Source organism: Polistes canadensis, unplaced genomic scaffold (assembly GCF_001313835.1).
Source record: "Polistes canadensis isolate GaletaPanama2010 unplaced genomic scaffold, ASM131383v1 scaffold_222, whole genome shotgun sequence".
Taxonomy (NCBI): Eukaryota; Metazoa; Arthropoda; class Insecta; order Hymenoptera; family Vespidae; genus Polistes; species Polistes canadensis.
The window spans coordinates 154856-169681 of NW_014569769.1; the positions used below are offsets into that span (position 1 = coordinate 154856).

At 32.8% G+C, this 14826-nt stretch overlaps 1 protein-coding gene and 1 non-coding gene across 2 annotated transcripts; one reads left to right on the top strand and one right to left on the bottom strand.

Annotated features, from left to right (window-relative positions):
• Positions 1-3431: 3431 nt before the first annotated feature.
• Positions 3432-14826, top strand: LOC106790211 (single-minded homolog 1-A-like). Its single transcript, XM_014754961.1, has 8 exons — positions 3432-3720; positions 5356-5441; positions 5539-5628; positions 6436-6657; positions 9774-9985; positions 11588-11694; positions 13101-13577; positions 13668-14826. Exons 1-8 carry the CDS (start codon positions 3546-3548, stop codon positions 14642-14644), a joined length of 2346 nt encoding a protein of 781 aa, XP_014610447.1. The 5' UTR covers positions 3432-3545; the 3' UTR covers positions 14645-14826.
• Positions 5996-6067, bottom strand: Trnae-uuc. The gene has a single exon. It is a non-coding gene; the product is annotated as a tRNA-Glu (tRNA).

Here is a 14826-nt window from a genome sequence, read left to right on the forward strand (position 1 = left end):
TATATATATGATAAACAACAATTATTTACATTTCTTCTTTTCCAGATTATTTTTCTTCGTATTTTTCCTTCCGTTTTATTTCCCGTTTCTATTTTTTTTTAATAATCTCTTCGTTTATTATAAATAGTACGATTAAATATTCGAAATATATTATAGACCTTAAGTTCGAGATTCTATCCAGTCCACAAGTTGTCTAAGAATTTGGAAATAACTTAAACCGATTAATACCTGGATATAGCGACTATACCTTGAACATCTGTAAAAGATTGAATTAAGAAAATGGGGAAAACGATTGTAGGTGTTTTTAGAAATCCGAAGGAAAGGAAAATATTTTACCTATTATAAAAAAAAAACAAAGAAATTTTATTTCTATCTATAGTAAAAAAGAAGAAGAAGAAGAAGAAAAGAAAATAGAAGAAACAAAAGAAACACATGTTTCGAATTAGACCTTTTATTGTCTATTTTTTCTTCTAACAATCAAGCGATTCTTCCAACTTCGAAGATTAGAATGGAGTATATCAAATACGTGAAAAACAACGACGGAGAATAAGAAAAAGGACAATCGTTTCATTCTTTTCGAAATCTAAGAAAACAATTGGCCACCTGTAAATAGTTAGCCAGATTTTGTTCGATTCTTTGTTTTCTCTCTCTCTCTCTCTGTTCCTTAGCCAGAAATGTGTTCGACACATGCTCGAAACCATTGTGAATTGTGAGATTTTTCCTAAGGTGTTCTTTCTCGAATCACGTTTTCTCCCGAATATCACCGGGAGTGGTAAACACCCTACGATTGGTAAATAAAACAAGGTTCTTCTATTTAATTACGAGACTTTTAAATAATAAAACAAATGTTCATCGTTCCAATAATTGGTCTCTATATTATTTCGTTGCAATGAGAATAAAAAAACAAGTTCATCGATATGATTCTCGATAATCAATCTCGAGATCGATCGATTGACGATGAAAACATGGCAAGGGTGGTATTAATGAAATTTCCTCGTCGTGAATGATCATTTAAAAACAGAAAACGAAAAAAAAGGAAAATAGATAACATCGATCCTGATCTAACCCAACAAAAATAATCTAACCTTACTTTTGATTTAAATATCCAAGTTACGAAATCTAATCTAATATGGCGAATAAGATTCGTTAAATTTGATACAAGTAAATATCTTTACATGGTAAGAGAGAACATGGTACGAATGTTAATGAAATTTCTTCGTCATGAGGGATGATTTTTACCAACAAAAATAAAAAGATAAATAAATAACATTGATCCTGACCGAGCCAAATAAAAATAACCTAACCCCACTTTTGATTTGAATTCCCAAGTAACGAAATTTAATCCAATATGGCGAATAAGAATCTTCATTAAAATTCGATACAAGTAAATATCTTCACATGTAATACCTAAAATCTAAACTAACAATAAAATGGTAGTGGGGTGAAAGGAATTGGGAAGGGTTTTGTGAAGAAAAAATAAAAATTTAGTAACGTCTATCTATTCTACCTGTCTTTGTATACAATATCCAATGGCGTTTTTACCTTTTTTCCCCTATTTGGGAATATCCCAATGAAAAGTATTTCTCTTGTTCGTTCTCTCTTTCTCTCTCTCTCAATCTCTCTTTGGTCTCTGTGCGCGTGTGCGTGGGAAACCCTCCGATTTGGAGTGACTCTGTACTTCCAAGGGTGGAGCTTAAAATAAGGGTGTTACCTCTCTGGCTTAGCTACCCCGCGAACGCAAACGGCATTTCAAGGCTTGGGGTGGAGACTGAGAGAAAGAGATGGAGATAACATTGAAGAAAGAGAGAAAGAGAAAGAGAGAGGGGGAGAGAGAGGGAGAGAAATACTGGGGGAGTGAGAAATGTACAAGTTTCGTCTAACTCCCCAAACATCGTGCTGCAAGCACCGAGTACGTTTCGTCTGATTATTTTCTAGTATCTTTATATATATTATTATAATTATTATTATTATTATTATTGTTATTATTATTATTAGTATTATATTTGTTTTTTTTTTCATTATAGATATCTTTGAACAATTGTTAACAATTGGTTTCGTCCAACTACCTGAGTTGAAATAAGTGACGAGAAGTAATTTAAACACGTGTGCTCTGTTTAAAAAGAAAAAGATAAAGAAAAAGATAAAAAAAAAGTGAAAAGTGTATTACGTCGAATTCGTTTTCTTAATTTTGATATAAGGAAAAAAATAAATAATTAACCGTTGCGATGGTAGATCAAGAAAAAGAAAAATGTAATAATAATAGTAATAATAATAATAATAATAATAATATTATTAATAACAACATAACACCAATGATCGAGAATAATAACAATAATTCTACCATCGGCGTTGAAAGTGATCATCATTACGTGGAAAATTGGAAAGAGAAGGAAAAAATGAGCGAAGGTATTATTCGAATCAAATCTGTTTATATATATATTGTATTTTAATGGAATTCGAGAAAAATGATCTATAATTAATATCGATACGTTCTTGATGTGTACGTGTAAAAAAAAAAAAAAACAAAAAGAGGTAAGAGAAAAAATAAAAAGTAAAAGTAAAAAAAAAGAATAGAGCACAATGAATGTGGCAGAAGAGCAGGAAGACGAGAAGGAGGAGGAGGAGGAGGAGGTGGATGGAGAAAGGAAAAGAAAAATGATGCATTATTCAAGAAAAATTTCCATTCCTGAGAATTCTTGTTAGATAGGTAGCTACATCGTTAGGTTGCTCTCTCGCTGGCGTTTTAATGACGGGTTTGCTTGCTCCCTTTGCCTTTACTTCTTGTAACGAGGAGTTTCGACGTTGTTACGCCTTCGGAATGCAACAATATATAACTATAGTGAATATATATATATATATATATATATATATATATTTTCTACTGCAAAGTACACTGCAATGTACTGCAAAGTACTCCAAATATTTCGTTGTCCAGGAGATACACATACAAAAACACACATTCGTAGCAATGCTAGTCTCTTCATGTGCCCTCCACCCTCACAAAAAAAAACGAATAAAACAATATATATATATATAGAGAGAAAATTAATTGGCAAGGATTAACAAGCAATTGTTTGAACATTTTATTCCTTTCATACGAATTAATGTTCAAATCATTCATTTTCGTAGTCATTCATTTAGATAATATTATATTTGTTTTAATTCGAACACATACGAAGATATTGTTTTCAGCAAACTTTGGTTTAACATCGGATACCACCCAAGATCTGAACAATTCTCAACATTATTATCATCATCCACAAACTCATCAGTATTATCATCAAAATCATCTTTATCATCATAATCAACGGACCAACAACAACAACAACAACAACAACAACAACAACAACGACAACGACAACGACAACAGCAGTTGCAGCAGCAGCAGCAGCAGCAACAACAACAGCAGCAGCAACAACAACAGCAACAATAACAGCAGCAGCAGCAGTAGCAACAATAACAGCAGCAGCAGTAGCAGCAGTAGCAGTAGTAGCAGCAGCAGCAGTAGCAACAACAATTTAACGAACGAATTACCGGAACTCGTGATGAAGGAAAAAAGTAAGACAGCGGCCCGATGGCGCCGTGAAAAAGAAAATAAAGAATATCTCGAGCTTGGAAAACTTTTACCCCTGCCGTCAACGATTACATCGCAATTGGACAAAGCTAGTATCATCAGGTTAACTACTAGCAATCTCAAAATGAGAGCACTCTTTCCTCATGGTAAGTATCATATTTAAAATTGCTTTTTTTTATTCATCGATCTTTTCCTATTCGATCAAAAACACAAAAAAAACGAAGAAGAGACTGCTGACTGAAAAAATAAGCTGACGAACTTTGATGTTCATACTATTAGGCTGAACCAAAAATTCGTACGTTTTTAAATGAATATTTTCAAAGTAAATTTAACAAAATCAATCAATCCGTCGCGCAGTTTTTCAAAGTTAAATTTCAACACAATAAACGCGTGAACTTGTACTTCATTCTAATATTAAAAAAAAGAAACGAGACTTACTTTTTTGCGAAAGGAAACTCTCTCTCTCTCTCTCTCTCTCTCTCTCTCTCTCTCTTCTCTGTACCTATTCTTTTCTTTATTAATTCACCTACCGGACAGCTACCAACGTAAAGGGCAAATAATATCGGATGAGATGGATGTGATTGCGCACTTAATGCATTGTTAGCCCCTACTGCTTTGTAAGCAAAGTATGGGGGCTGTTATAACGTTACAATGGTCTCTACACCGACTCTTTTTTTCTTTTTTTTACACTAACACATACGCTGCATCATACAACCCACAACCCACTAGTATACTATACGTTAAATTCTTTCCATCTTTCCTTCATTCTATCTTTCTTTCCTTCCTTCCTTGTCATCGGCGAATTGAATTTCAAGTGGCTGCATCCCTCTCTACAATACAGACGCTTGCTTTATTCTTCGATAAAAAAAAAAAAAAAGAAAAAAAAAGATAAAACGACACAGTATACCCCCCTTCGTATATATAGAAGACACTTTGAGATCGTTCCCATTTTCTCACCTTGATCGAATATTATCATACTCGGTGGTTGTGATGTGGTCGTCGTTTTTTCTTTTTTTTTTTTGTTAAGGACCACATAGAAAAAGAATAAGAAAAATTGTTTCGATTTGATGCTTAACGCATAATAGAAATTGAATTTTTCGTGATGACGTAAGAAAATAGATCCCTTATCATTCTCAAATATATTTCTTATGCCCAAAATCTAGATCAGCGTTTCTCAACCTATGAATTGTATGTTTGTTATTTTATTGAATTACATTTTTAACGGGTAGTACAATATATTTTTATTTCCCATGACCGATCAAATGACAGCGTCCTGTAATTTGTAAAAGAAAATCGGGGTAAAAATGTATAAAATATACATTATTCGTTTCTAAATAAAATAAAATTTATATTTGTTCACTATTCAATTGGCTAAAATTTTATTCTATATGAAAATATATGCATTTGACTTTTCACGGTAGAAATAGGTATACATAAAATGTCGGTAAGTTTAGTGCTTAAAAAAAGAAAAATACAATTTTCATATTCAATCAAAAAATAATGGATGTATGGCATGAGATAATATATTTGCATAATATTACTAATCAACAAAATGTTAAACGCAAATAAAATTATATTCGATCATCAAAGTTGATTTAAATGAGAAACGCTGCTTTAAAAAAATGAAAGAGAGTTAAAAATACGAAGTAAATTTTAAATACAAAAATATACCCTAAACTCGAATAATATTGATATTATTCATGCAAAATCATATAGGAGGTTACGGTTGTTCTGAAAAAGAAAAAATAGCGACAAAATAAATATTTTAATTTATTGTTTAGGTTTGGGAGATGATTGGGGTTCTAGACCACCTCCTAGTAGTCCTTTGGAAGCTGGTATTAAAGAATTAGGCTCACTTTTCTTGAAAGTAAGTATCTAACATGAGATATTATCGGTGTATATATATTTTATTACAAATTTTTACTATGTAAATTCATATTTATTCATTTTTTTGTTTGTTTTAGACTCTCGACGGTTTTGTATTCGTCGTGACACCTGACGGAAAAATTGTTTACGTTAGCGAAACGGCCAGCGTTCATCTAGGAATGTCTCAGGTTAGATTTTTACTAACCATTTCCTATGATTTTCGAAATATTTGTTTTAATGACAGGGCAATACGGTAAAGTTACACATAGAAAAATACTTTTTTACTTATTATTATTATTATTATTATTATTATTATTTGACGATTTCTTCTTTTCTTCTTTTTGCTTTCAATGTTATTAACATTAAAACAGAGAACAAACAGTTCGTAGATATTCGTACGATATAATAATAAATTGTATAAAAATTGATCTATGTAATAAATCATTGTAAAAAAAGTAAGTTAATATTTAAATAAAATTAAAATATGATACGTAATGTGAAAGGAGTTTAAAAAAAAAAATTAATCGAAAAAAAAGAAACGTAAAAAAAAGTTAATTCCGGTACCGGGAATCGAACCCGAGCCTCCTGGGTGAAAGCCAGGTATCCTAGCCACTAGACCATACCGGACTGATGAAAGGATGAAATTAATTATGTTACTTAATTAAAAGTTTGATTTTTTATCGGATATAAATAATTATCGAAACAAACAACACGCTAGTATAAATAACAATTATTTGATCTAATTTTTATAACGTTTCTTTTTCTTCCTTTTTCTAAATATATATTTACGTAATTCATGAATGGCATATTACTTTGAAATACTTAAAAAGCAAATATGTTTAATAATTAAATTATGCAAAAGGAGTTCTATTATTTATGTTAATATAATCAAGATTTTTTTCCTTATCCAAAATTTATTAATATTATTATTTATATTTTTGGAAAAAAATACAATTAACTCGTTGTCATTTTGTCGTTAATTTCTTTTTTTTCAGGTTGAATTAACGGGAAACAATATATACGAATATATTTGTCAGAGCGATCACGAAGAGATGTTTTCGGTATTGAACCTACCACAAAATCCGGCCGATTTTACTGATTTTATGTTTCCAACGCCAAACTCGCGCGGTGAAATCGACCTAGAACGTATTTTCTTTTTAAGGATGAAGTGCATCTTAGCGAAGAGAAGCGCAGGTCTTGTTACCGAAGGATACAAGGTACGAAACAATCAACAAAATATTTGTATACTTTTTAATTTAACATTTTATTTCTTTCCTCTTTGACCGATCTTACGAAATTTTTTAATAAAAGCATCATATTTATTTCATTAATCGTTGACAATACGTAGTAGAAAGAAAAAACATTTGATGCAAGTTGAGATATAAGTTATTTACAAATAATATTTCTCAATAAATGAGTATAATATTGAAACAAACAAAAGATAGTCGAATGATTTTAACATAACATTAGCATAAACTTGATTCAAAGGAAATCGTAAAATCTATATAAAAAAAATTGAATAATACACCGTGTAAGAGATATGAAACTGGTTGGAACTGAGTTGTAACGTTATTGTCCTAGTCACGTACGATTTGAAAAAAAAAAAAAGAACAGAAAAGAAAAACGTATGAATACTTTACAGGTAAATTTATCTTAAATTTGAAATGACAGATGCCAAACGTATTTCTCCCAAACTATAGTAACAAAAGTATTACAATAATCTGAAATTGATCGATGCCGAGTTACAATACGCGACATAACTGATATAGCTCAAAGTGATTAATTGCTATACCTACAAAAATATCATCCATATCTTTACTTCTTTCCAATTTTTTTGTTATTAACCATTTAAACCACATTTAAATATTTGTTACAATAATAATAAAAATATTATATTCAAATATTAATACACACTTTATATTATACCTCTTTACGAATATTATCAATTAACAAAAATATATATTTAAAACGAGTTTGTTTGTTAACCGACAAAAATGATAACCGATAGATTTATTCGAAAGATACGTTATTTATATAATATCATCGAAGTATTCTCCTTTTATCAAATAACTTACCAGTAATAAATCGTATGTAATACGATGAAACAACTAATTCTCTCCCCAAAAGTTTCAATAGGTATAGCAATAATCGAAACGCGAAGATTCCAATGACATATGTTTCCAATGACAATAACTATGATCAAAGTTGGAGGAGGGAAGGTTGTTGGTTGCACGAGACGAAAAATGAATCAGTTAAGTCCTCGAAAAAGAAAATGTTTGCCAAATAGATCGTTCTCGTGCTTAAACGATCATGGTGACCGTGACACTTCTCCCTCCCTCCCTCTCTACCTCTCTCTCCCTCTCTCTCATACAAGAAAGTCATATATTGAAGTAAAAGAGAAAGAGAGAAAGAACATTGTGACTTCGGTAAGTCATGAATGCGACCCCTGTAAGCTGTAGGACAGGCTTCGAAGGGGCCAGGAAACGAGGGTAGCTTTTTCTATGGCACTTAGAGACATACAAAGAACCGGTAGTTGGCTTCTAACCCATTATGTACAAGAATGGTAAGCATTCTATTTGCGTGGCCAACAATTATCTAAGATTTATTCAAACCAACACTATCATTTTAATTAATACAATTCAATTCAATTTCCTTCAATTTTTACTAAATAATTATCTTGATAAAAATATTTTTCAATGAATAAATTGCCATTCGTATTTTAATTATCAACACTTACTAGGATTTATTCAAATCAACTATCATTTTAATTAATACAATTCAATTCAATTTCCTTCAATTTTTAATAAATAATTATCTTGATAAGTCTTATAAACAAATATTATACAAACTGATTTTCGTAACTGGGATACAAGTTACTGCTCTTTATTAAATCAAAATAAAAGAAAAAGATAATCAAACAGAATGCTGTTGCACCTGACGTATACATCACTTATTCCATATTTAACAAAAAAATAATAAAACATGAAGTTACTAAGCTTATTATGCCATACAAAGTTTCCCTATATTATTTGTCTTTATTTTTACTTTTTTAGAAGACAATCATCTGTCCCGATTTCATAAAAAATAACAAGTACTTCAACTATAATTAATTAGACAAAATTCAACAAATTTGAGATATACAATCATTTGTCAGTTAAAAAAGACTCAATTAATGATTTATATCTTTCCCTTAGTTATATAATAAATTGCAAATGAGTTTGAAGATTGCCGACACCTCGGCAGAGAGAGTAGTATAAGCCATTGTCGTAATGAGTATCGTTTCAAGATCTTTATAGGGATGTGATTTTCTGAACGAAATTGAACTTGTTCGTTCACCCTTCTCAAAACTCAATTGTTTTCTTTCTATCTCACTCACTCACTCACTCACTCACTCTCTCACTCACTCTGTTTTTCTCCTCTTCATTCTCCATTAACTCGTAGTCCCCCTCAGTAATAGAGAAAGAAGAGAAGTCCTTAGCAGCATGCTCGTATACATGCTCTTCCTATGCACCAAAATTGCATAGCATATAGGAAGGAATCATATGCAACACCCGTCGGATATACATATAGGGAAAAATTCAGAGTGATGAACGAGCGAGCCCTATTTGCATCACAAATTGCGTCGGCATGTGTATCAGGGTGATGTACACCACCTACTCGAGACACGAGGAAACCAACCAACAACCGAGTTTGACGCTCGATAAAATTATTTTTTTTTCTTTTTCTTTTTCTTTTTTCCTTTCCTTTTTTCTTTTTTCTTTTTTCTTGTTTTTTTTTTTTTTAACTCATCTTCATCGAGCATTCAATTAGTAGGAGGAATTGGTAATTTGCCAAGAGGAGAGAGAGAGAAGGAGGATATTGTTCAACGCGAAAATCTGCACTTTCCCTACGTTGGTACTTCATAAATTCTCGACCATTGAAAGATGATGATCCTCCTCCTCCTCCTCCTCCTCCTCCTTATGGTACTCTCCTGGCACAGTATCATCAACGATTTTTTTGAATTAATATCATCCATCTCTACTACTGCGTACCATTAATTTCGTTTCACTCGTATGCTCGTCAAATAGTACGTAATAATACTTGATGATGATGATGATGATGATGATTATTATTATACAGGATTTACATATGCAATTGGCTTACCTTTTAATTAGTATGCTATATTCAAGAGGGTAACTTGCATACACGATCATCATCATCATTATCATTATTATTATCATCATAATCATTGTCATTGTCATAGTCATACGTTTTCGCACGTAAGTTTGATCAACCAGAACAAAATCTTTCTTTCTTTTATTTTATTTTATTGTTTTGTTCTTTGTTTTTTCAGGTTATACACTGTTCGGGTTATCTCAAGTGCATCATTGAAAGTTCAACCGGTCCGGAATTTGAAGATGGTACTAGTAGATGTATCAGAAATATCTGTCTTCTTGCCGTCGGCCATTCCTTCCCGACGTCGGCCATTACTGAAATCAAACTTTACAACAATATGTTCATGTTCAGGGCGTCGTTGGATCTTAAAATGTTATTTATCGATTCGAAGTAAGTATAAATTGATATTATTTAACAGGTGAACCGAAATTTCACCATAAGTTTATCGTGTATTCAATCTCAGTTCGTGCAATTTCTTTTTTTTATTATTATTTTTTCAAAGTCAATAAAATTACTTCATACGCGAGTGAAATATTTGAATTAACATTTGATCACACCATAATATTATTACAACGAATAAACAATAATATCTATTTCTATTTTTACGATATATAAATTCTTTTGATTGGTTGGCAGGGGTAGGGCAAGGGGAGGAGAGGGGAGAGGAAAAAAGAAATTCATTTTTGTTTAATAGTTTAAAATTCATTCGGATTTTCGTAGGGAAAGAGAAACAGTTACCATTAGACTGTTTATTTCCAATGTAATTACAGTTTGGTATTGGATTACCTCAATAGCTTAGTGTTTGGACTGAGAGAAACGAAAATAAAATAAAAAAAAAAAACAGAAAAAAAAGGGGGAGAACCAAGGTCCTCCTTTTTCTCTGTCTCTTTCTCTCTCTCTCGGTGCCAGCCATTAAAATTAGTTTCGTGTTACTTCAGAGTCAAGGACCTTTCTTTCTTTCTTTTAATTCTTTCTCTCGTTCTTTTTTATCGACGCAAAATAAATATCCAACGTCCGAGGTTTACGCGTAGAGATACGCGACACTTATTTTATTTCTTGGCATGCCATATATACAGAGAGAGAGAGAGAGAGAAAGAGAGAGAAAGAGAGAAAAGTGGGTCCAGATTAAATTTTACAAATTATTATTCTTTGTTTCATATGAGAATATATTTTGTGTACCTACGATAAAATAAACAAAAAAATAACATACCAATGTGAAATAAATTTAATTTGTGTAACCCTTACTTGAAAATAATGTTTTTTTTTCCTTTTTATTATTATTTGTAATTAACACTATAATTTATATTTATAATAAAAAAAAAGAAGAAATTAATATCAAACGATGCTCGATCCAAATTTATTTCTCGTTTGATTTAATCGAACACTCAATTATATTTCCATGCAATAAATTCATTTAACAAAAGTCAAAATATAATATTCCCTCGCTTGATATTATATTCAACGATGTTTTTAACTTATCTCTTAACGGTAGCAAAGAAAACAAACTTGTAATACTTCGTACGAACAAACTATCCTATCCTATCCTATCCCATATCCATATCCATATACACATGCATACATATTTACGTGTCTCCTCTTTCTATCCTCCTCTACGCATAACTACTGGGAACGAACACACGTGACAAAGTAGAAACCATAGACTTCCACCACGGTGTATATCGCAATGAAATTTTATACGATTTCATTTTCTTTGTTTACTCGATAACACAACGACGAGAGGAACAAAAAAAAAAGAAAAAATGGGGAAAATAAAAAAATGGTGCACCGCTAGGAAAAACATTCGTGGATTCAGGTGTTCCTTTTTTCCCCATTCCACTCCCTTCTTCACCCACCACCACCCTTTTTTTCTCTCCTTCTCTCTCATAAATAGATAAACTTGATAAAAAAAAATATATATATAGACACACACACACATATATATATATACATTGTTTGTATATATATAAACATAGTTGTATATCTTTATTACAGCGCAACAAATTTAACAGGCTACACACCGCAAGATCTTATGGAGAAGACCCTTTACCATTACGTTCATGGTAGCGACGCTTTTAATCTGAGACAAGCACATCGAGTCTGTGAGTATAAACGAACTTCATTTTTATTTTTCTTATACGTGTGTACCGTGTGTGTTCCATTATTTTCTTTCTTTTCTCTTTTGATAACACGTTCTTCTTAATTTAATTAGTTATTTCTCTCGTCCAAAATTATAATTCTTAATGATAAGGTATCACAGGGAACTTGGACATAAAAAAGAAGTAGAACTTAATTTAACTAAGTTGGACGTTTCGTCCCTTTATTGGGACTTCTTCAGCAACTTAATCTTTACAGTTCTGCGTCTTTTTTCATTGGGTAGACATACATAGACTGAAAGTCTAGATTGAAACAGTTTTGTTGAGGGTTTCAAATTATAACGAGCGAATATTTCACGAAGTTTAGATGTTTTGTGTTTGGAATATTAATAAAAAGAAAAATGTATGTCTACCCAATGAAAAAAGACACTGAACTATAAAGATTAAGTTGCTGAAGAAGTCCCAATAAAGGGACGAAACGTCCAAGTTAGTTAAATTAAATTCTACTTCTTTTTTATGTCCAAGTTCTTTTTAATTTTCTTACCTTTAAACTTCTTACCCCAAACTACTCCTGTAAAAAAAAATGGTGGAAGGGGCAGGGGTTAACCTCATCGACATTTTCCCGGATATTACCCACTTGATGAACATAAGAACATAGCTTTGATCTATTCTCTTTCTCTTTTTCTTTTCTTTTCTTTTTTCTCAAGTTAAACGAGTCACACAGAAGTTAACCGTGTACCCAACTCTTACGTATTTCCACACGGTTAAACGATTTTTATAGGACACGTAGAGGAACAAGTATTATACGTGAATCTCGTGTGCCTTACATGTAGGCATATGTATATTATCGATCGAACGAAGAACAGTAATAATAGTAGTAGTAGTAGTAGTAGTAGTAGTAGTAGTAGCTGTGATACTAAAGGTACTCGGAGAAACGAGAGAGTGAGCGAGAGAGAGAGAGAGAGAATGAGTGAGTGAGTGAGTGAGAAAGGAAAAGGGTCGGAGGGTAGCAGCACAAGCGGATGAGGTGGTGGTTACTGCTATCACTGTTTGAACAGACTCGCAGTTTCACGAACAAGAGAAAGAGAAAGAGAAAGAGAATGAGTGAGGGGTTGAATAGAGAGGGGTGTAGGAAAGAGGAGGTAGTCTGACATAATGCCACCAACACCGATGCCTACTTGTCTGCTAGTGGAAAAAAATCTGTCTACAATTCTCACGCAAAAACGTTTTCCTTTCGATTGTTTTGTCTTTCACCCCCCGTAATGAATTTTAGTTATACCTAAAGATTATATTGTTATTACAATCTCGTTCAACCACATATATATATAATATATTTTGTAGGAATATTTTTGAAATAATATTTCACTTCTTTTTTTTTTTTCTGTTCTTGTTTTTTTTTTGTTCTTTTGCAGTATTAATAAAGGGTCAAGTTACAACGAAGTACTACAGATTTTTGACGAAATTAGGCGGATGGGTTTGGATGCAGTCATATGCTACGATCGTTAACAATACCAGAAGTTCTAGACCACATTGCATCGTATCGGTGAATTATGTTTTAACCGAGATCGAAAACATTGGGCTGGTGTTGAATTGCGTCGAGGGACCTTGTTTCACGGGTCCAAATAATCCATCTGGTACTGCCCTGTCGACACCAACGATTAGCGCTAATACAAACAAATTGGAAAACCAAATACCAAGTTCGCCATCTTTTCGTGGAAGAGTCAAGGAATCACCGGATACGGAATATACCGATAGTTCTAGTTATTCCGGTACAGAATTTATTACCTGTTCTAATTACACCCATTTCCTTTCGTCTTCTTATCCGGTTAACGGACCATTGCTCGAAGATGGTACTTACTACAATTCCGAAGTTTTTCACCTATACGGAGGTAAACTGTTATATTCGTGTATATACATATATATGAATAAAATGATTAATAATTCATACGTTTTTCTTTTTCTTTTCCTTTTTTTCTCAGATATAAATCACGATCCACTTGCAACGGTACCTCCCCCACAGCCACAACAACAGCAACCACCACCACCACCACCGCCATCACAACAACAGCAACAACAACAGCAGCAACAACAGCAACAACAACAGCAACAACAACAACAACCACCACCACCACCACCATCTCAACAACAACAACAACAACAACAGCAACAACAATCACAACAGCAAGAAACTCATCATCATCAAATACTGCATCAAACTAGTCCTCAGGATAATCCAAAACGTTCGCAAACGCAACAGGAACAATCTCATCTTCTTCATCATGGCTCACCATTGGCCAATATTCAACAGCAACAACAACAGCAACAACAACAACAACAACACAGTCCTCAAAGTAACCAACAGAGGAGGCCATATTCAACGTCATCGAGTTCTTGTGGTAGCACCGATACAATCGATAATCATTTACCTAGTCCAATTGGTTTACATTCTATCCCAACTGGTTATCATCCACCACCACCACCTCCCCATCCTCATCCTCATCCTCACCATCATCACCATCATCACCATCATCACCATCATCATCAGCAGCAACAGCAACAGCATCAACTTGCAGACTCGACCTCGTCTAGGATCACGGAAACAGGTGGCAGTGTAATCATGTATTCTGACTGTAGTTATGATAACAACGACGTTTATAATGGTGTACCAACTCCTACGAGTCTTCAGCAACATCACGATGCACCATATCAAACTCATAGAAATACAACTAATAATTCTACGAGTAACAATGTAAAACAACATCGTCATCACCATATCGAACAATCAACAGCTGCTGGTTACACCAGCGTCATAGTTGACTCACAACAATACAGTCCAAATGGGACGCAAGATCTTAATCCTCATCCGCATAATCAAATAGTCACGTCTAACGGTAGCACGTCTCCACTTGTAACGCATCAGCATTATTACGAAACCCATCCTCAATTCGTTCACTGACACCAAACTATTAAGAGGAGGTTTATTATAATCGTCGTGACTTTGACAAACCTTACGAATTCAATGATTTTTTTTTCGATTCAAATCTAGGCCGTCACCATTCGTCAGATGCATATTATAATGAAAGAATATATGAGAGAGAGAGAGAGAGAGAGAGAGAGAGAGAGAGAGAGAGAGAGAGA